This window comes from Melanotaenia boesemani, chromosome 21 (genome assembly GCF_017639745.1).
Source record: "Melanotaenia boesemani isolate fMelBoe1 chromosome 21, fMelBoe1.pri, whole genome shotgun sequence".
NCBI classification, from domain to species: Eukaryota; Metazoa; Chordata; class Actinopteri; order Atheriniformes; family Melanotaeniidae; genus Melanotaenia; species Melanotaenia boesemani.
Window position 1 is genome coordinate 20,703,829 of NC_055702.1, and position 20,205 is coordinate 20,724,033.

Genomic DNA, 20,205 nt, shown 5'->3' on the forward strand with positions numbered 1-20,205 from the left:
ATCTGGACACTTCAGTCAGCCACACAGATGACAAACATCACGGACTGGGACAGAAATGTTGTAAGAAGCTGCAGGGCTCTCTCCTGATGCTTGTTTGTGGTTTTTTTAAGATGTTGAGTAACTGATACTGCACTATACTTCCACTGTGCTTCTTGGCGAGAACTGTTTTCTATTTTTAAAACTGACATACACTTACTGTCCATCTATGTTTTAGCTTATTGAATTAAATAGAATCGGGAGGAAGCAGTACGCCGATGCAGAAATACAACACTGATCAAAATAAACAGTGAGATAAAGCTCTTGTTTCTATGTGCAGTTGTCCTTGCTGAAAGAGTGTGTGTGTGTGTGCATGCAAGTATGTAAAGTGGAACACACCACTGAAGATTCCCAAGCATTTCTGGCCGGCGTTGTGTCTGCTACTTTGAGGACAAGCAGCACCTGTTCCTTCCTGCTTACAAAGTGACATCATTGGGGCTTGCAGGCTAGCTAAACAGTTAGCTGTTGCTGTGTTAGCATGCTGTTATGGCAAACAATTCAGGCCTGGACAGCAACGCTACAAGTCCCCTGACTTTAAAGCCAAAGCTTGGACTTCTACAATGCCATTCTCTGGTTTTTAAACCTCTCAAGCAATCCCAGCTTCGCCCTGTTATTTTTAAAGTGTGTCTGCTCCACATCTTCAGGTATCAGTCTTTAAAGTTACATAGGGATGCTGTAAAGAAAGCCTGGCAACTTCTTGTTTATGTTCTAAAAGGACTTTTCCCTTGGTGCCACACAGACAAATAAAAACACATGGGATCCCAGACATGTACTGGATGTGCCATTCAGGATAAGATGCTCTGGCTCTTGCCACTTCCAAGGAAGAGATTTATTCTGGGAAAGAGAATCTTACACTTTCCCTCTATGCTTGCCTCACATCTTCAGGCCTCCTGAAGATCATCTTCTTTTGGGCTCTCTTTCTTGCTCTCTCTCTTTATTGCTCACGTCTGATGGTAAGAGAACTGGAAGTCTGAACACAGTGTGTCCAATACAGAAGCAATGTTGGGTTTTAATGGCTGACTATAATGATAAAGTAGCACTGCAGAAGTTACAGCGAGACCTTGTGCACTTAATAATAGAGCCAAGCGTGAAAACCAGAGGAGCGTTGAAATACAAGCAGGGTGGGCAAATCAACAGACAGTAAACTATAACAACTATAAATAACTGTTCACAAAAAAAGAAAACCAAAGACAAAAACACATGTGGAGGTTGTGAACCGTTTGTCCTTGAACCTTTAACGTAAACTAAACTTACATGCACTTCACTTTTATTTTTCTACATTTTTAAGCAGTGTGTAAACTCCAAAATATGACATCCTTTTCATATTGTATAAAACAGTCTGATTAAGTTTGAGATCTCTTTTTGAAGAGCGATCTCACAACATCAAACTTTGTATACCAGAAAAAAACAAAAAAATAATACAACTCAAGTCAGATAACCACATTAAATTGTTATATAATAATCATAAAATGATGTCCTAGGTTATGCTTGGGACAAACAATGGGACTTAAATCAGGTTTAAGGGCTATATTGGTTCATTTAAGAAGAAGATTCAAAGTTTTATTGGAACACTAGACCACAGCCAAAGCCTCTATAGTGATAAAAAAGCAAAACTTGAAGAAAAACAGAGCGAGATGCATGAAAAGATTTTAGATAAAGCAAAGGAAATGCTTATAAAACTACAGCTGGCTTCCTCAAAGGCAGCCAATCAAATCTGTAAATCTCAAATCTTCAACCGCAGCAATATACGAGCTTCTGCCACTTAAGTAACAATTAAGTAGTAATTTCAGGCAAGTTCAGGGTTTAAACGCAACAATCTAGCAAATCATGGATTTAAGTGTAGGAGTAGGGAACTATTAGAGGAGATAAAGGAAGCCAGTGAGGTAGAGCCAAGATGCTGGTGGACAACTGGGTTAATCCTGCTGCCCTCATGTGTCAGTAGATCTGATTAAACATGTCTGAGTTCGTCACTGTCCCTAAAGACCCCAGGCTTGACACAACTAAGCCAAAGCGCAAAGCAGCCACAGCAGAACACATAAAGATAAAATCTTCCCCAATGAACGAGAAAGCGGGCATGAACTCGATACCACAATCCCTCCCGACTAAACTCTCCCACTCTTTTCATCATCTGTAACACTTGGAACTGACATTGGAAATATTCCCCATGAAAAGATGCCGTTGTGCATGAGCTCATCTTTGCAGAGTTTTGATTGCATCTGTTGAACGGAGCGACGAATGTGGCGCCGGACCGCAGCGAATGTTCCACACATCGGTGAGAGTGGAAAGAAGCTAGAGGGCACGAACAATACAAGGATAAGGTCATTCACACCTTGGAATGACTCCCACTGCGTCAAAGTTGCTGCACCATGCCAAGGAGCCAGATGACAACAGGAGGAAGTATAGTGAATACTAATTATCTTTAAGTTCAAGGAATACAAGTGAGATTTTCAAAACTGGCTGATTTCTTGTTTTTGTCTTTCTGCAGTACATGTCACTCACTCGACAAGAAGCAGACCTGGTGAATCTGACAGTTGTAGCTCAGGTGTGTGCAACATGTCAGCTTTTGTCTTTTTAACACATTTACTCTTTTCTACTCCTCCTTCAGCCTTTAACTTCACAGAAATGCTCTGCGTCATCTGTAAGCCATCATCTGTGACTCTGACCCGTGCTTGTAATGCTGCTTTATAAACAAACTGAGTTTTTTTTTTTTTTTTAAACTGCTGCACTGACCCAGACCATACCAAATTAGGACGTATTACCAGTTTGTTAGAAAAGGTCAGTATTAGCTGCTTTAATTGATTTCTCTGGAACAAGATTATTGCAAACCACAACTTTAGCTAGAAATGCACGTTAGGACATTCAATCAGAAACTTCTAATCCAATTAAAAATAATATTTTATAAATATTAGGTATGCATCAATGCCTCTGCTCTAATACAGAGCAATCCTGGGGAGATTTTGTCCACTGGGAATGCTATGGAGCGACAAAGTTTTCGAATACTAAATCAATAACTTCTTATAATGTGTGTTCATCCAGACTGCTACTGTTTAACATACAAAACTTTCTACTGAACATTTTCTAATGTTGTACCTTGGTCCTTGAATGTCCTCCAGGACACCTTAAAGCTCAGGAACTTTGTCTTTTGGTCAATTTAAAGATTTTTTAAGAACTCATTTAACTGTAAATGTTATTCTTAAGATGATTTTATGTTTTTTTCAAGTGTTTAATGTATTTTTTTTAACTAATTTATTGTGTGCTGTATTTTATATGTGCTGTCTGTAAGATTTTACAATCTATTTTCTGTCTCGATGCGTACACAAACACAGGGGTGACGTCATACACCTAAACCTGCTTTTTTTTGCCCCACTATGAAGGTAATTTAATATCGCCAATAATAAAAGCATGCAAAGAATGCACATTTAGGAACAGAAAACACATGAAATCATTTGAGATTTGCTAGATTTAAGGGCCGACAGAGTGTTTTGGAGAGTAATGCTAACGGCTAACCATGAAAACAAAAGTTTGCTTTCAAAAACTATTATTTCCTTCCAACTTGCACATGCTAGTAAACCCTAATTACTATATGAAGCAACAAACTGCTGATATAAACACAAAAATATCAGAAATCTTGCATCTCTACTGTTTAAACCAGACTCCAGATTGCCCACCTTCTTTCAGGCTGTGATAGACAAGTCTGTCATGATCCATCTTCAAGTCTTCCTTCTCCAAGTCATCCACCATTGGAGGAGAGTCCAGGGGGGAGGGTTTAAATGACAGGAAATGGTTGTTGTCCAGCATTATCATTCAGAATGGAGATCAATTATTTGGGAAACATTGAACTTCTCATTCAAAAGTGGTCCTCCCTCTAAAGCCTCGAATCTTGGCTGTATCGATGAACGGGAGCAAAGAGGAGCCCTTGCTGTATCAGAAGATGTCCTTTGAGCTAGCTGTCCTCTCTGTCCAAGAGACAGATGCAATTCAAAATGCTTTGGAAGACTCCCATACAAGTTAAAGAAGGTTTCCTAATAACAATGGCAGGGAAAGGCACTGGAACTGCCTCAGTTCTCCTCTGCTAGCCCGTCTCTGTATCAGAGTGATCGATTAGTCTGTCTCAGCCTCTCTCCCGTTCTCTTCTTGCCTCCTGATCTCTCCTCTCTTTGCAGCGGCAAGCGCCGAGTCACGACAGCTCCGTTCTGCAGGATAACAGAAATCCGTAGGGCGAGTCGTGGACAAAAAAACAGCAAGAGAACTGAGAGGAGGAAAGTGGAAAAAAAGAGGCCGTCGGCTGAGGAAGAGAGGACAGCAGTGAGCTCGGCTGAGTGTGTGTCCCCAGTGAGACAGCTTCGGTTGCAGCTCCTCCTGAATCCAACACACACACTTGCACAGACACACACACACACATACACAAGCGGTGAGGGTTGCTGATAAAGTTCTCCTGCTCAGCTGTTGCCATTCATTCACAGTTACAAGCTCAAGGGGGGCCTGCCACATGCAAACCTCCTCCCTGTTCAACAAAACACGGCATACACACCAGAAATCACACCAACAACACAGAAAGTCTTCACACACACCGTCTCTGGCTACACAGCATTAACCTATGAGCACATTTTATTGGACGAGCAGGAACAGCAGTAACTGCTTTCAATAATGACCTCATCAACCTTTGTTTAAAATGCTTGTGTAAATCTGATACTGAGATGAATCACACACACATTGATTGATACCCAATCACCACTGAACTTCTGAAGCATTAGTGAGTAAACACTTATTACTCATGCATCAACTCATATTGGGACATATTATTAGATATTTATAGAGACTAAGATCCAAAACATCCCAATCTGGTCTAAAAGAAATACTAATTCAAGTCCAGGCCTACCACCTAACTGTCCGTGGCCCCTGCAGAATGCTAATGGTAAACGCCACCCATGCCCCCCTCCCCTCGGATTCGTTTTAAATAGCAAGGCCAGCTGGCCATAAGGGGGCTATATTCAGCTTGGTATCACCTGTGCACTTGCAGTCTAATGTTACTCTGAAGCACTCATATCCCAAACTACAGATACACAAGTGAGAAGGTTAAGCCTCACTTCCTTGGACTAAGTCAACGTTTTATTAAACTCAACGCAGACACCTTTTCATTTCTCCAGACGTACAGCGCCGACAGAAGTCCACTTATTAATAAAACAGCAGCCGGAGTAGAAATTTCCTGACTGGTGTGGCACACTTCCGCCGAGCAGACGTGAAAACACAGACAACACCTTGAATAAACGATGTCTGCTGACTATAATTACTGTCTGTTGTGAGAGAGAGATTTAAGTTCACCTGCTGCTATGATTCACAGTCTGGGCAGGAAGTCCAGAGATCACAGCACACGGTGAGATTAGGATGTTGATACATGGGTTGAGTCAATCTCAGTGACACAGACACGCTGTAAAATGACAGACATTTTGCCAAACATGTTTATCTTCACTTGCATGTAACGACACTGTGAATCTTTGAACGTCTGTGCAGCCTTCTTGACTCATGACCTGGACAATGCAGGGGAGTTTTTATGGTTTTAGGGCTTAGAAACCACAGTGTGAGGGAGGTACTTTTTACTGTCTCTCTTTACCTGACTGCCCTCTGAATTAGTAGTTGCAAAGTTGATTGAGGTTTAACCAACAGGCTCCAGGCTGGGTAATGGTCTCTCAGAGCTGTTCTCATAACATCTGAGCCTGTCACAGATCAAACGTCACAGAGAGGATGGACACAATATATTGTTTAAACGCAACACAACTGGTTAGGTTTGTGAAATAATGCTAAAAATATACAAGTAAATGCTAGAATTAGTGGGTCAATCACACAGTTATGTCAAAATGAATGCTAGATCATGGCACATACTCATGATGAAAACACTAAAATGTGCTATGAGCTGTTGGGATGGGCGCGAGAGAGAGAAACTGGGTGTTATAGCTCTGGCTTCTGGAGCATTCCAGCAGAGTTATCTGACCCTGGACATACTTATCAGCGTCTTATTTTATCTTTCCCTGAAAAACATGTCTGGATTTAAAAAAAAAGACAGACAGACAAAAGCACATTTTGTGTACACAGGCAGGATAAAAAATAAATAAATACAAAGACTATATGAAGTCTAAATGCGCTGCATTTAAACCAGGAAGTAAAATCTGATGCCAATTCTTAATTCGCCACTAATGACTGAAACTGAGTTGATATCCTGATTGTGGGACATCCTGACCTTCATGGCGCTTGTGGCAGACTCCCCATAATACTGCCCCTGGAGCTCAGTCGCCACAACATTGTCTGGATCTATCTTGGACTCCTGTTGTCAAAATATCTTCCTGTCCATAAATCTGTTTGTTTACTTCTGTAAATGCCTAAGATGATCTACGTCATTGCATTCACTCAACAAATTCCAGCTCATTTTAGATCACAAACCCCCAATAAAAACAGCTCTGTCACTGCATTTCATTCAGTTACAAGTAAGATCTCTTATCAGTTTCTTTTATGATCTCTGCGGATTTACACAAAGCTACTGTAGAGAGATAATTGCGTGACAACAAGGGCTAGTAATTCTATTACTGATCAATAAATTAATGTCTCACAATCAAATCCTAAGCACAACATCACCATCATCAATTGCATTTATTCAAAACCCACTTAGAAAACCAGTATTTTCCCTTAAATCATGCAAGTAGCTAAGAGGCCCTGCTGAAGTCAAGTATCTGTGGTTGGTATTAAATAAAGGCCCTTTCCCACTGGTACCCACTCAGCCCTACTCCAACACCACCCCATCAGGATTTTCCCAGGAGTAGATACATTTGTAGCACCTACTCCATCTGGGTTATGAAGATGCGGGCAGAAAATTGTGACTTGTCAAGATAGCAGGCCACTGTTGACCAGAATTTGACGTCATGAGAGCGACTCCCGACCCCGCCACCTTTAAAACCCCGAAGCTGCGACTGTGAATAACAACACTGGCATTAAACCAAGCAGCTCGTAAATCATGAGCTCGATGTCTTCCATTTTTTGTGTGTGTGTGTGTGTTGCAAACAAATGACTTTGGGAATCTTGCTAGCCGCTTTCGTAAGACGACCCTGCCCACAATGAACGTGGCCTCAATTGCCCTCTATTGTAATGGGAACAATCGAAACCTGGGTGGTGTGGTGTCGGCTGAATTAAGGTAGAGCTAAGTGGATACTAGCATGAAAAGGCCACCATATTTTCTGGAATCTTCCTTGCTGCTTGAGCAGATGTTTTCTGATCTAAATGAGGTAACAGTTTTGCTGCAGTGACCGTTCTGCACATGGCACAGATGCATGAACTATAAGCAACATTTGGCACCATATTCTACAGTTTTTACTAGGATGTGTGGAGTTTTGATATGACATCTTTCAAGTTACCAGCAAGACAGACAGAGGAGGAATACATCAACCAAATTAAGCCTGAAAAAAAAAATCCAACCTAATCCAGCCCAAAAACTAACCAGGCCCAGTGTTGGTCTGCCACAGGTCAAACCAACCATTAACATTCCAGCCTTAAAAACAGAAGGTGTTTTTTCCCCCCGCTTACTTCCTGATTCCCCCTCCACACATACTGGTTTTGCTGTGGAATTTACCAGCACACGCTGCATTTGGCCGGGACCCAAAACTGACATCAGACCCAGGACTGCTTCAGTTATCCATTGACATTTTCTAAACTGCAAAGCAACAAAGTCTGAGGAATCTAATGAACCGGGGTGACGTCACTGAAGACACTTGGAACTCCATGGCAACCGTGTGTGTAATTATGAGGATGGGATGTGGAATGTAGCACAAAACCAAAGTGTAAACAATGTAATAGCAAAGCTGCACTTAATCACTTACTGCACCCACTGTTTGGACTAAAAGGGGTAAACTCACCACCAGAGGCCTGCAAGCCCACTGTTTGGAGCTGAAGTTATTCCACAAATCCTCTTGAAACATCAGATGTATTATAATCACTAGCTGATCTAATGCAGATCTTTGGCCGTTTTCTTTTGCTTCGAATTCTATTGTAACATCCATAACAAAGACAAGACATGTCAAAGGAAAATGCATGATGAATGCATAATAGCATGGAGAGTAAAAATATAAATATATAAAAAGGCTGCACTTATTTGAGAAATTTCTGAATACAAGAATACATTTTAGTCCCAAAAAGGCAAAAGTACACAACAAGTTGGGATAAAAGTTCAACACCACCTTAACTGGTGACATTGACTTTTGCTGGTAAACACTGAACTGAAGCAAGCATTCCACACCAAGTCAGATGGTTTGGTTTCCATTTTTCACTCTTTTAAATAAGTTTGATGAGCCTGGAAGTCTGTTTCCATTCTATATACTTATCTGAAAGCCTGTAGGTCCTGCCTGTTTTAAGATAAAGTAGGCTGTATTACTGGTCTTCAACAACAGAGCTACAGACTAACTTTTTCCCTCCAGTTGTAGCAGTGGTGCACAGAACTTAAAGTTTAGGATCTCTTTAAAAATGAATTTTGCTCTAAGACTTTCAGAGCTGCACGGTGGTGTGGTGATGAGCATCTTTGCAAGAAGCAGGAAGGTTTGTGGTTCGAAACCCAGCTGGGGCCGTTCTGTGTGGAGTCTGCATGTTCTCCACTTGTGTGGGTTCTCTTCAGGTTCTCCCACTCCCTCCCACGGTCAAAGACATCCACGTTAGGTTAACTGGTGTCTTTAAATTCTCAAATTTCAAGAGATATTTAAAAAGAAAGAAATTAATCAATTTAAATAGTAATTTATTTATCTTTCTTTAAAATGGCAGTTTTACATCTCTGTTCCTTTTTTTATTTTGCCTAAAAATGACCCATAGAGTTAATAAAAAAAAGTTATTTTCATTTCATTTCCTTCTGCAGGCAAATACTTAGGCGTATAACAATATATTAATCTACACTGATACATTAATTCAATGAGCCAAAGGGTTTAATCCAAACTGAAAATATTCAGACAACAATACAGTAATCATTAGTAAGCCACGCTGTTTATATTCTCTCTGTTCTAACAAACAATGTAATGTAACTGATGAAATTAGACGGTACTACCTTGGTTATTATAACTAAGTTCCAAATATATTTGGTATGAAACTCTAAAATGGGACGGCAGTGGCCCAGGTGGTAGAGTGGGTCGTCCAATGACCGGAAGGTTGGCGGTTCAATTCCCACTCACCCAGTCGTAGGATTGGCTGCCATGTTTCGGTCAGTCTGTGCCAGGGCAGCTGTGGCTACAAAAGTAGCTTAACATGACCAGGTATGAGTGAGGAGTGAATGAATAATGGACACAATGTAAAGCGCTTTGGGTGCCTTGAAAAGCGCTTTATAAATCTAATCCATTATTATTATTATTATTATTATTATTATCATTTTAAAAAAGCAGTAAGTTTTACACTATATCCTGGTTTAACGTAAACAAATAGAAATGTTTCTCTTTCTTTTACATTGGGTGAAAATGTTCAAGCTCAATATACAAAATGTGGTTCATTTCATTTAAATGTCTAATCCTAGGAAGAAAATTTTAGCTTGATTTTTTAGGTTTTTTTTTGTGATTTGTGTCATACTTTCTACTTTAGGAATGTCTCATGTTAAAAGTTAGCGATCAAGTAGGCTAACTAGTTTCCCTGTAAATGTCAGGCTCTACAGACAACAGTATGGTAAATAAAAGATAAATAAAAGGCAATAATGTCTTGGCAGTATTTGTGCCTTATGTATTAGGTGAGTTGTTCTTTTCTTGGGGGTCTTTGCCTCAACAGAAATGTGTGGCTGCAGCATCACAGAGGGTCTTAATGATGTTTTTAGTTTGATCTTACATGAAGCGAATAAGGTGTAATGAAGGCCGTTTCAATGCCATTAAAAGTGAGATGTTATTGAGAGCTCTGTAAAAGCATCTTGTGATTACATAGGTTCAGTCTGTAGCAGGAATCCTCGCTCATCATGCCAATAAAATTAGCCAGACTGATATCTACCTGCCAACTGTGTAAGATGAGAAAATCTTCAACATCATTATCTAAAACTAATCATAAAAGAAAAAAGAAAAATAGAGCCACAGACAAAAAGGCAGCTGTCTGCATCTGCTGCTACAAAACTTCACTGAGACAGTGAAAGGACTGCAGGACGAGAAGCAAATGAGATTTTCAGGGGGGAACTGAGTCTACAAGAGAGGGGAAAAACAGTGTAAGAGCTGGGGATGGGGGTTCTCTGTGCAGTGATGATGGCTTTGAAGCAGGCCGTTACATAACTCAAACATCTGAAAATCATTTTTTTGTGTAACAAACCCCCTAACCTCCTGCCCTACTTACAGTGGAAACAGTTTTTCTCCATTACTACTGGTTCCCCACCTCCCTAAAACAAGAAACTCCACAGCTGAACAGAAATACAGCATTAAAACTGGTTCAATGAGAAGAATAGTCCATGCTACAACCAGCGAGTTTGACAGTGAGGTGTTTTGTTTGTTTCTTTTGCTTGTAAATAAAAGTTTTTTCCTACATGTGTGGTCCTGAAATTGTTTTCCATCTGTGAGATTTTACAGACCGCTTCCTTCTCTCCTTTCTTCTCCTCTCCTCTTTCTGTTACTGTATAATGTAACATCTAATAAAAGCCTGGCTGTTAATTTGCTTCAGCGTCAGGGTTTTTATTAGACACCGACCTTTAATGGGGTCACAGGTTTCTTTTTTTTTTTAAAAAAAACATGTGACTTGCAACAGCAAAATGAAGCATAAATGGGGACATTTTTATAGAAAAGAAGCTTAAAAAGAGCTGTTCTGACACATACTTTCTTGCAAAGATCTACTAAAACACCTTACATACCAAGCTTCTTAAGATAGTGTTCATACTTATTTAGTTTTATTTTGCTTCTAAATAAATTACTTTGTCATGGGGGTTTTTGTAAAGCTAGTTTATGGCTAATAAAAGACCTCTCTTTCATAGTCTGATGCCCTTGTGGGTGAAAGTATTGTGTCTGTTCTCCCATGTGTGTAAATTGGTTTCACATACAGCCTAACATGAATGTGTGTCAAATACTGGCCTTTAGCTTTAAGATTAGCCATTATGAACACTGAATCTCATGGAGTCCCGTCAGTTCGCTGTGACCTCTAGAACACTCATCAGCTAACGTTAAGTGCGCCACATTTGCTGCTGGCAGGTGAGTCACAGGCTAATGGCTGTTATATTATTCAGAAACACCAGAGCAAGCCGAGTTGGAGACGAGGCAAATTTGAGCGATGGCAGGATACATATCCTGTTAGGGAGAGTTCACAGAGCTACACATTTGCATCTGTAAGAGCAGAAGCTTAAACCTGTCTGTTAGCATGAGCTTAAACCCTCATTGACATAAACTCACTGGCAACTTCATTAGGTCCACCTTGCTAGGACAGCGCTGGACCCGATTTTCCTTCAGAACTGCCTCAATTCTTCATGGCCTTGATTCAACTAGGTGATTGGAAACACTCCTTAGAGGTTTTGCTCCATATTGACATGACAGAATCACACAGTTGCTGCACATCCATGATGCGAATCTCACATTCCACCACATCCCAAAGCTTCTCTACTGGATGGAGATCTGGTGACTGTGGAGGCCGTTGGAGTCCAGTGAACTCACTGTCATGTTCAAGAAAGCAGTTGAAGATGATCTGAGCTTTGTGACATGGTGCATTATCCTGCTGGAAGCAGCCATTAGAAGATGCAACACTGTAGTCATAAAGGGATGGACATGGTCAGCAGTAATATTCAGGTAGGCTGTGGTGTGTAATTAATGCTTAGTTGTTACCAAGAGGCTCAGAGTGGGCCAAGAAAATATCCCCCGTACCATTACATCACCACTAGCAGCCTGAACCATTGATTCAAGGCAGATGGATCCATGCTTTCATGTTTTTTTGCTTGTTAATCTGAAATTAAGGTCAAGGCTATGTTTTTCCATCTTCTCTTGTTCAGTTCTGGTGAGTCTGTGTGAATTGTAGTCTCAGTTTCCTGCTTATAGCTGGTGGGGTCTTCTGCTGCTGTAGCCCATCTGCGTCAAGGTTCAGCATCTTCAGACATTACATTCTGCATACCTTGGTTGTTACAGGTAGAGTTACTGTTGCCTTTCTATCATCTACAACCAGTCTTCCCATTCTCCTCTGACCTCCAACATGGTGGTCCAGACAACTGCTGCTCACTGGATATTTTCTCTCTTTCAGACCATTCTCTGTAAACCCTGGAGATGGTTGTGTGGGAAGATCCCTGTAGATTGTTTTTCCTTTTGCTTTTGTTTTTAATTTTAAAATTTGCTTCTTATTTTCTAATGTTTCAATGTTTCTGTAAAGCACCTTGAATCCCCCTGTCGTTGAATTGTGCTTTACAAATAAACTTGCCTTGCCTAGATCAGCTGTTTCTGAAATATTCTGAACATGGCGTAGTTGTTGGTACCAGTTGGGCCGGTCTAAGACACTTATATCCCCTTTCTTCCTCATTCTGATGCTCAGTTTAAACTTCAGCAAGTCGTCTCATGTTTACGTGACTACATGTAATGAGTTACTGCCATGTAATTGGTTGATCAGCCATTTATGTTAAACAATTGAACAGATGTACCTAATAAAACCTATACCTATATTAGACTATACCATACCTATTTTATACCTTTTTCTTTAAACCTTTCCAAAGCATGCTGAAGCACTGTTCTCGCATTGCCAAAAAAATGCAACACAAGATTTGCCCACAACAGTTATTGTAAACATGCATATCAAAATGTGCTCAAACCACACACAGAACAGCTGTGAATGAGTGTATGCATGTTTACTCATAGATGTAATTTGAGTGTATGATGCAATAGATGCATTTACAGAGTGTGTGTCAGTGCTACCCTGCCTGGTACTGCCTGCTCTGAAGCTGTTCTTTTAGACTCAAGTACATGTTTTAAAGATACAGAGGATGCTGCATGAGTGGGCTTGTACCTGTGGGTGTTGCTACAGGCAGCCTTGCGCAGCTGATACAGCATTTTCTTTGGCTTTGGGCTGCAGATCTGAGATGAGCTGTTCAGCTTTGCACTCTGACTTTTCATTACCTAACAGGAATTTTGCGCATCGCAAATCAAACGAGCGAGTGTGTCGGTGCTTGCCTCACAGTTGTGCTGCCAGGACACACTGTGATAAATGGAAGGTTACCAAATCCCACAAGTGCATGTCGAGGTTCTGACAGTGACACAAGGTGTTAAGCATGTGTGAGCGCTGTTTTGTCATGCATGCTCACCAAATGTGTGTGTTGTACTGGGCACATTTAGGATTTAATCAGTGTATGTTTCTTAGACAGAAAGCTGTTTACACTCAAACATAGAAACCATTTGTTTTGCTGTTTATATTCAATCATGTTTCTGAGGTGCATTTTAATCGCATCTATTCATTATCCAGTAGGTTAGATACAAATATGAACTCAAGCTCAACACTGAATAAGAAGCATGCTGCTGTAACAATATTAGGCTTCATAATAATTTTATGTGATGTCATTTATTCTTCATGCCTTAATGCTGTTTTGAACCTGAAATAATCTAATATTGTGACCACTTCACTGACACCTTGCAGCTGGACAGGTCGGCCCAGCTGTCTGCTTTGACAAAAAGACTAAAACAACTTCTCTCTGCAGTAGGTTTTAACCTTTTCTTTCAATGATTAAGTTATATCTTTATGATCTCTCTTTCTCTCTATGCTCATCCCCTTTCTTTCATGCAATCTATCAATCTCACTATCTGGTTCTTGCCCCTTCTTTCTCCTCCTACTCTCAATGGTGCTCTGAGGGCCTCTGCTGCTGGAAGCCTTCCAGTCTGTTACATAACAGTACCATCGGCTCCCTGAATCACTGCTGGGTTAAACTCGCCTCAGCCAGGCCGCACATCTTAAAAAAACATACTTCCAAAAAGCACGAGCGCCTGGCCGTGTGCTCAGATTACATTAGAATCTTTAATTTCTGAAAGCAAAGGGATCATTTCTGCTGCCTGCCAACAAAACCACAACACAGCCACAAACCCTCATCTGTCATTACATATGGGTGGGGACGAAGAGGTGTGTGATCTTTATCTTTTTAAGTTGTGTGTAAATAAGGTAGGGGACAACATAAAAACAAACACACACTTGACCTGTTCTTTTAGTGACCAGAAAAGTAAACAGTCTCCAGTGCTTTCATTCTTTGGATGTGAGACGTTTAACTTTCCTGTGTGCCTATTAAAAACTCTGCACATCCAACCAGATGCAGTGATTTAGAAAGAAAAATAATCACTGCTCATGCTTTCTGCAGACAGCGCTGCTTTACATTCATAATTTACAAACCACTTTCCAGCCTCGGTGGTGGTAGACGTAGTCTTTGAATCTAGAACAATCTCTCCAGATAGAAAAGAGCGAGTCACTTCCACTTAAATCTGGAACGGAGTTTCTGATGCCTCTACCCTACTTTTCCCCCACCCCACTCTGGGCTCTCTCGTTTCTGATCCCCCCTCCCTCGGCTAACCTCCCAACTCTCCAGCTCGGCCTGGAATCTGGCCCATTGTCTGCAGTGAATGCTCAAGAAGCACTGAACTGGCAGGACAGTTGACAGCTGTTGTGAGTAGGTAGTGTCCTCCTTTAAAAAGAAATTAAAATAAGAAACAAACTTCTTTCGCCTCTTAACATCTTTCAACCTGTCCACACCCTGATCCCTTCCGCTCTGTATTAGAGAGACCTTGGCCTCTCAACCCCGCCTATTTTTCTTGCCCTAGGGACACTAATTTATTTACAACAGCCTATAATTTACTCCTCCTTTTAGTGAAATTCCTCCCTCAAAGCAGAAAAAGCAACATTTAAATTAAATGCAACTTAAAATAATTTCCATTTTCAACACAAAGTAACAGCTTTGGTTAATAAATAATGTTAGATTAAACTTGTTTTTTCTTTCAAACAAGTTCACCAACTCTAGAGTCTAAATATAAACTAACATACTTGATACTTGCGAGCACTTTTACACCATAAATGAGGTCAATCCAGCATAAAGTGTACTTTGCTGGTAACTTTCAGACTTTACAGTAGTAGACGGCATATTCAGACTGTACCTGAGTGAATGGTCATATCCCTCTGCACCATACTCATACAAAGCTTCCCGGCAAGCTCAGGGATTCATATTCCTCCAAGCAGTAACAGCAAACAGCAGCAGCGAGCTAAAAAGAGGCCAGCATGTTTTCCTCCCAGCCGGCAGCTGCTATTCCACAGGTAGCGACGCACTTCACGCTCTCTTCTATGGACTGTGTCTACAAGTGTGTGCACGTCCCAGCAAAGAGGGCGTGTGTGGGTCTGTGTGCCTTCGCCTTATTGCTCCTCCAGTAACAAGAAGGTCCACCCATGGGTTCCAGTCTTTCTCTGTGGTTACACCTTTGTTCTGTAGAGCTCCCCATGTACTTCTTTAAAGTTCCTCTTTGAAACAAAATAAAAATAAAAATAAAAAAAGGTCACAATAAAACAATTAAAAGAAGTCCAAACAAGCTGAAGCCAAGGCTCATGTCCTTTACGCGCCACCCCCTTTACTCCTTGTCCATTTTTCCCTCGCTTTCCTTCTTTTCCTTCTGAGAAGTTATGCAATACTGCCATTTCAGAAATGACCTTCCCCCTCCTCTCTACTTCCTCCTCCTCCTCCTTCTGCTGCTCCTACAGCCCGCACTCCCACATTCAAACTCACTTTTCCACCTTAAAGTTTTGAATTTTCTCAATCACGTTATCAAAACATGAGACTTTTTCCCGCATTTGTCCGCAGAACACAGAGGCAAACTGGAAAGACAGGAAAAGTAAAGAGCTTTTAAGACGAGCCGGTTCATCTTGAATCAAAGCTGATTCTCTCTCTCTCTCTCTCAAACACACACACACACACACGCACTTTGACATCTATGAACATTCATCTCTGATTCTCATTCTGAAGAACATGCAAGCATATATTTATAAATACATGGACATATGTGCATTTGACAATAAATCTCGGAGCACTCGTCCATTACTGAGGAGGGAACATCGTGCCATAAACACGTTGCATAACCAGGTGTCAGAGATAAAACCTTGCTATGTGGGTGCTGTGTGTTTTACTGCCAAAAAGTGTACATATAGCGCTGCACATGCAGTCACATGAGGTTTTTGTCTTCAACACTCTGAAAGCATCTTCATGCTAGACAAGCTGCAGGACCGTCCTGCATCAACATGTCTGCCTCCGACTGTCAGAATAAAGTTTAAAGGAACAGTCTAAAGAGAATAGGGGTTGTTTAAGTTTGGGAGCGGTGGCCTGAGGCTGTGAAGAAAGTGTCTTTGTGTTTGTCTATGTGGAAGATATGGGCCTATGAGAAGCTGTCACAGCCATTCCTCAACACTTTAAATGATGTAAACATCATTATCTCGTTTTTATTGCGAAAGCGACGGTTTCAATGTGAGCTGTACTATTCCTTCACTTTTTTCCTTGTGTTTTTAGTGTGTGTGCTACTGTGTTTTTATTCTGTTGATTAACTGCCCTGCAGATGGTAAATCATTTACTGGTACAGCCTTGCTTAATCTTCATCTCAAGACAAATCAACACCACGTCAACCGGCTGTGCCTCCAAAACAACGGTGGAGCCAACACCCAGCTGGGAACAATGGCCAAGATGGCTGACTCTTCTACAGTACCAAGAATCGTGTGTGTGTGCGTCTAAGTGTGTTTAAGTATCAGTTACGCTATCGCAGGTCAGAGAGATGCTCTGATATCTCTGCTTATCTAAATGACTTCATGTGATTGTGTTGTGGTGCCAGAAACAGTCAGAAGCTTTATAATGTTAATGATGCTGAGGTGCTCCTACTTCAAGTATTTTATCTAATTTTTGCTTTACCTGTTTAGAAACTTAATATTTTATTCCTACAACAGATCACTGAGATGACCTGATCTAAGGTCACACTAAATAAAATTGCAAACAGGCAGAAAATCCACAACATGAAACAAACATTTAATCATTTATCAAAATTATTTCTACTGATCAGCTAAGTCTTAGCTCAACATGTTCATCTTAACTGTTAATGATAACAATCTGCTAAAGAAGCTCAGATTCACTTGTAACTTGCCAGTGTGAATCTAAATGAACTAAACCTAAATCTACCCAGCCAGCTCAACTTCTTCACCATGATTCAGACCACAGGAGGTGGCTGAGAGCCTCTTAGAGAGCCCCCGCTGCACGATCAAAGCTTTCTCTAGACACAAAACAGGCCTACAGAGTATTGAGACTGACAGGAGGCACACTTTAATCTACTAGAGGAAGAGGTCAGTGCAGAGGAGCAAGTCAATTAGGTGCAGAAACTTCTTCACTCCCTTCTCTCTAAAGACCAGGACGAACAGTTTTATGTACACAGTTCCTTCTCAGCTGTTTAAAACTCTGGTCTTTGCCTTTCGATGCTCTCAGATAATCTGTCCAATGACAAATGAACAAGATGCACAGGCAGATCTGACACTTTTGCCTCAGACTCAGATGTTTTGGGCTGTCAAATCTGTAAATCTGATCCTTGTAAAATAACATAGAAACTCTGAAAAAGAGACCCCGTAAAGCCTAAAGCGAGGAGGGAAATTTGTAAATACAACAGTGATTCCATAGTCGCTTGGTTTCCACTCACTACCAAACAAATCCAAAGCAATCTTTTGAATAGCAACAAGAAAAGTGAACCATGCACAGTTTCATTAACGGGTTTGAAGATTTCAAACAAGGCTGCATTGTGTTACTAGAGGCTGTGTTGCTAGTGGTTTAATTCAGTAGAAGAAGTAGTTGCCCAGAAAGGAAACAAACCTCGAAAAACGGGAGGGGAAAAAAAAAAAAAACCCCAATGGATATCCACAAGAGGAAAATGGAGGGCACCTCATGTAATGCAAACCCAGCTTTTGTCAAGAAAAAGTATACATTTATTTCCATAAGCTGAAATGTAAACATCTAAAAGGATAATGGGTGAAAAGTCTACCATATAAAAAAAACAAGTATTCATTCAGAATGGGTGCTGGAATATCACTTATTAAGCCCAGGAGCACAAAACACATAAAGCTTATCTGTTTTTGCTAAATGAAAGACGTCAGCTTTGACATCCATCCATCAAACCATTAATCACCAAAGCATGTTGCAAAGTACTCGAGATCAAAACTGAAGCGGTCTGCATGCGTCGTCGTCTCACCATTCTTGCGCTCCTGGAGAGGCAGCAGATTTGAAGCAGGCTGCAGCGACAGCTCCTGAAGCTCATTGGTCACGGCCTCGCTCTGGGGGCTCGGGGCCAAGCCTGGCGTCCCAGCAACTTCCATAGTGCTGGGACTTGGCTCCTCCCCTTTTTGTGAGTCTATGGTTGCCAGGGTGACAGAGGGATCTGGAATAAAAACAATTGAAACAAAAAAAAGTTGTCTAATGTCTAATAATAAAAAAGGTCAAGATGTAGAAAAGGAGGAAAAGAACCACAGAGAACAACACAGGGTTATCTGTTGAAACACAATTAAAAATAAATTAACAGTTAAAATCTATTGTTTGTGCAATACAGAAAAGTGCTTATGCATATCTGACATTAATATTTAACAAGTATGAAGCTTATCATCTAGCAACTGAGGTCATAAACCTTCTGGCTGAACCTTAACATGTTTTTTCTCTATTGGTTGTGTCTGTATTTAAACTTAATAATTCAGAAATAAATGAATTAATGGAACTTTGTCAATACTCAGTAGTGTGGTTGTAGATGTATAAACTCCCTTTCAAGCTTAATGCATTACATGCAAATGTCATACTTTTGGGTCTAATCCCTGTAGAACTAAATATGTCAAACTTGTGATTAAAAACAACAATAAGTGTTGGATGAAAGACTTTTACAGGTTTTAACAAGTCAGAAAGCGAATCCCTGGAAAACAAGAACCTTACTTGCTCGCTCTGTCTCCCACAAACAACTGTGGAGAGAGGAAGAATGCAGGGCTGTAGGCTAAGGGGATTAAATCAGCCATGAGGGAAGAATTTGCATGTTTGAGCTTTTACAACTGTTGCTGTAGCAGCTATTTTAGAAAGGCTGTTTATAGCTGTCTTACTCTAACTTCAAAACAGCCTTAGTGTGATTTTCATACATTCGCTTCATCCAACATCCATCAGCACTGAAGGAATCTCATAAAGGAAGCTACAGAAAATACAAAGACTGGTCATGACCTTGAAGACAATTAAGGATAATAGCTGACTTCAAAGTAAACTGAAATGAACCATCCAACCAATCAGGTTTAAGCCACATCTGTGACATTTGATACGCTACTTGGACTGAATGAAGGATAGTCTTATTACACTTTATCATCACATTATTAATATGGAACAATGCCGGCATTGATTTGATTTTTTTTTTTAAGTAAAACCCAACTATTTCAAAGTACAGATAACTCAGCTCTACGGTTTGTTCTTTACTAAGTCGGTCTCAGACTAAACCCTTCACGTAATGCAGAGGTCAGCTTCATTCAACACATTTTCCTGATCTACAGGATGTCTTGGATGAAACTGGCTGTTTTCCTTCATGAACCATTTAGAAAAGAGAGATAAACAAATAAGCCACATTTTTATTTATCCCTCTTCACTAATATGGGCTTTGTAGCGGTGGGGGTTTTGATGGGAATTCTGTTATGACCGCACAGCGGGCCTGAAAACAACGAAGCAGTGTTGTCTGAGATGCCTCTTGTCCTCAACTGCTGCAGCACATTCACTACATCATGTTTTCAATTTCCACTTGAAATGCTTCAGGAAGTTTTATCATATGGACTATTTGTTTATAAGAATTTCTAATAAAAGGAAACATGTAAATATCTGCAGACCTATCAGGTTTTTGTTGCTTGTTCAGGGACAATTTTTAAAATGTGTATTTTTAAAGAATAGTTAATTAGCAAGAGATGTTTTTTTTTTTATTCTATGATGCATAGAGATATAGAAGCAGAGCATTTTCCTAAATATGTAGCTTGTATTTAACTACCTAAACCACCACACAAAAAGAAGAGGTAGTAGCTAAATTGGTGTAAAACACAGAAGAATCCATAGTTATAGCAGATCCAGTGTTGAGCTAACATTTTGAGAGGTGATATGATTAAGACATACGCAATAAGTAATTTAAAGAATGTACCAAGAGAATCTTTTTAAGCAGTTATCGAGTACAAACAAAATAAGAA

The 20,205-nt window shown here is 40.4% G+C and overlaps 1 protein-coding gene across 7 annotated transcripts in view; it reads right to left on the minus strand.

Annotated features, from left to right (window-relative positions):
* The window catches only part of mrtfab (myocardin related transcription factor Ab), a 40,274-nt gene that overhangs the window by 16,365 nt on the left and 3,704 nt on the right, over positions 1-20,205 (minus strand). For 2 of the 7 annotated variants that reach the window (XM_041973882.1, XM_041973878.1), the window contains exon 3: positions 18,210-18,395. In XM_041973882.1, coding sequence (XP_041829816.1) covers positions 18,210-18,333 — 124 coding nt within the window. In that variant the 5' untranslated portion in view covers positions 18,334-18,395. Of the gene's footprint in view, positions 1-3,704; positions 4,300-15,104; positions 15,533-18,209; positions 18,396-20,205 lie in introns of those variants that run through there. The other 5 variants (XM_041973877.1, XM_041973876.1, XM_041973881.1 and 2 more) reach the window with 4 other exon arrangements.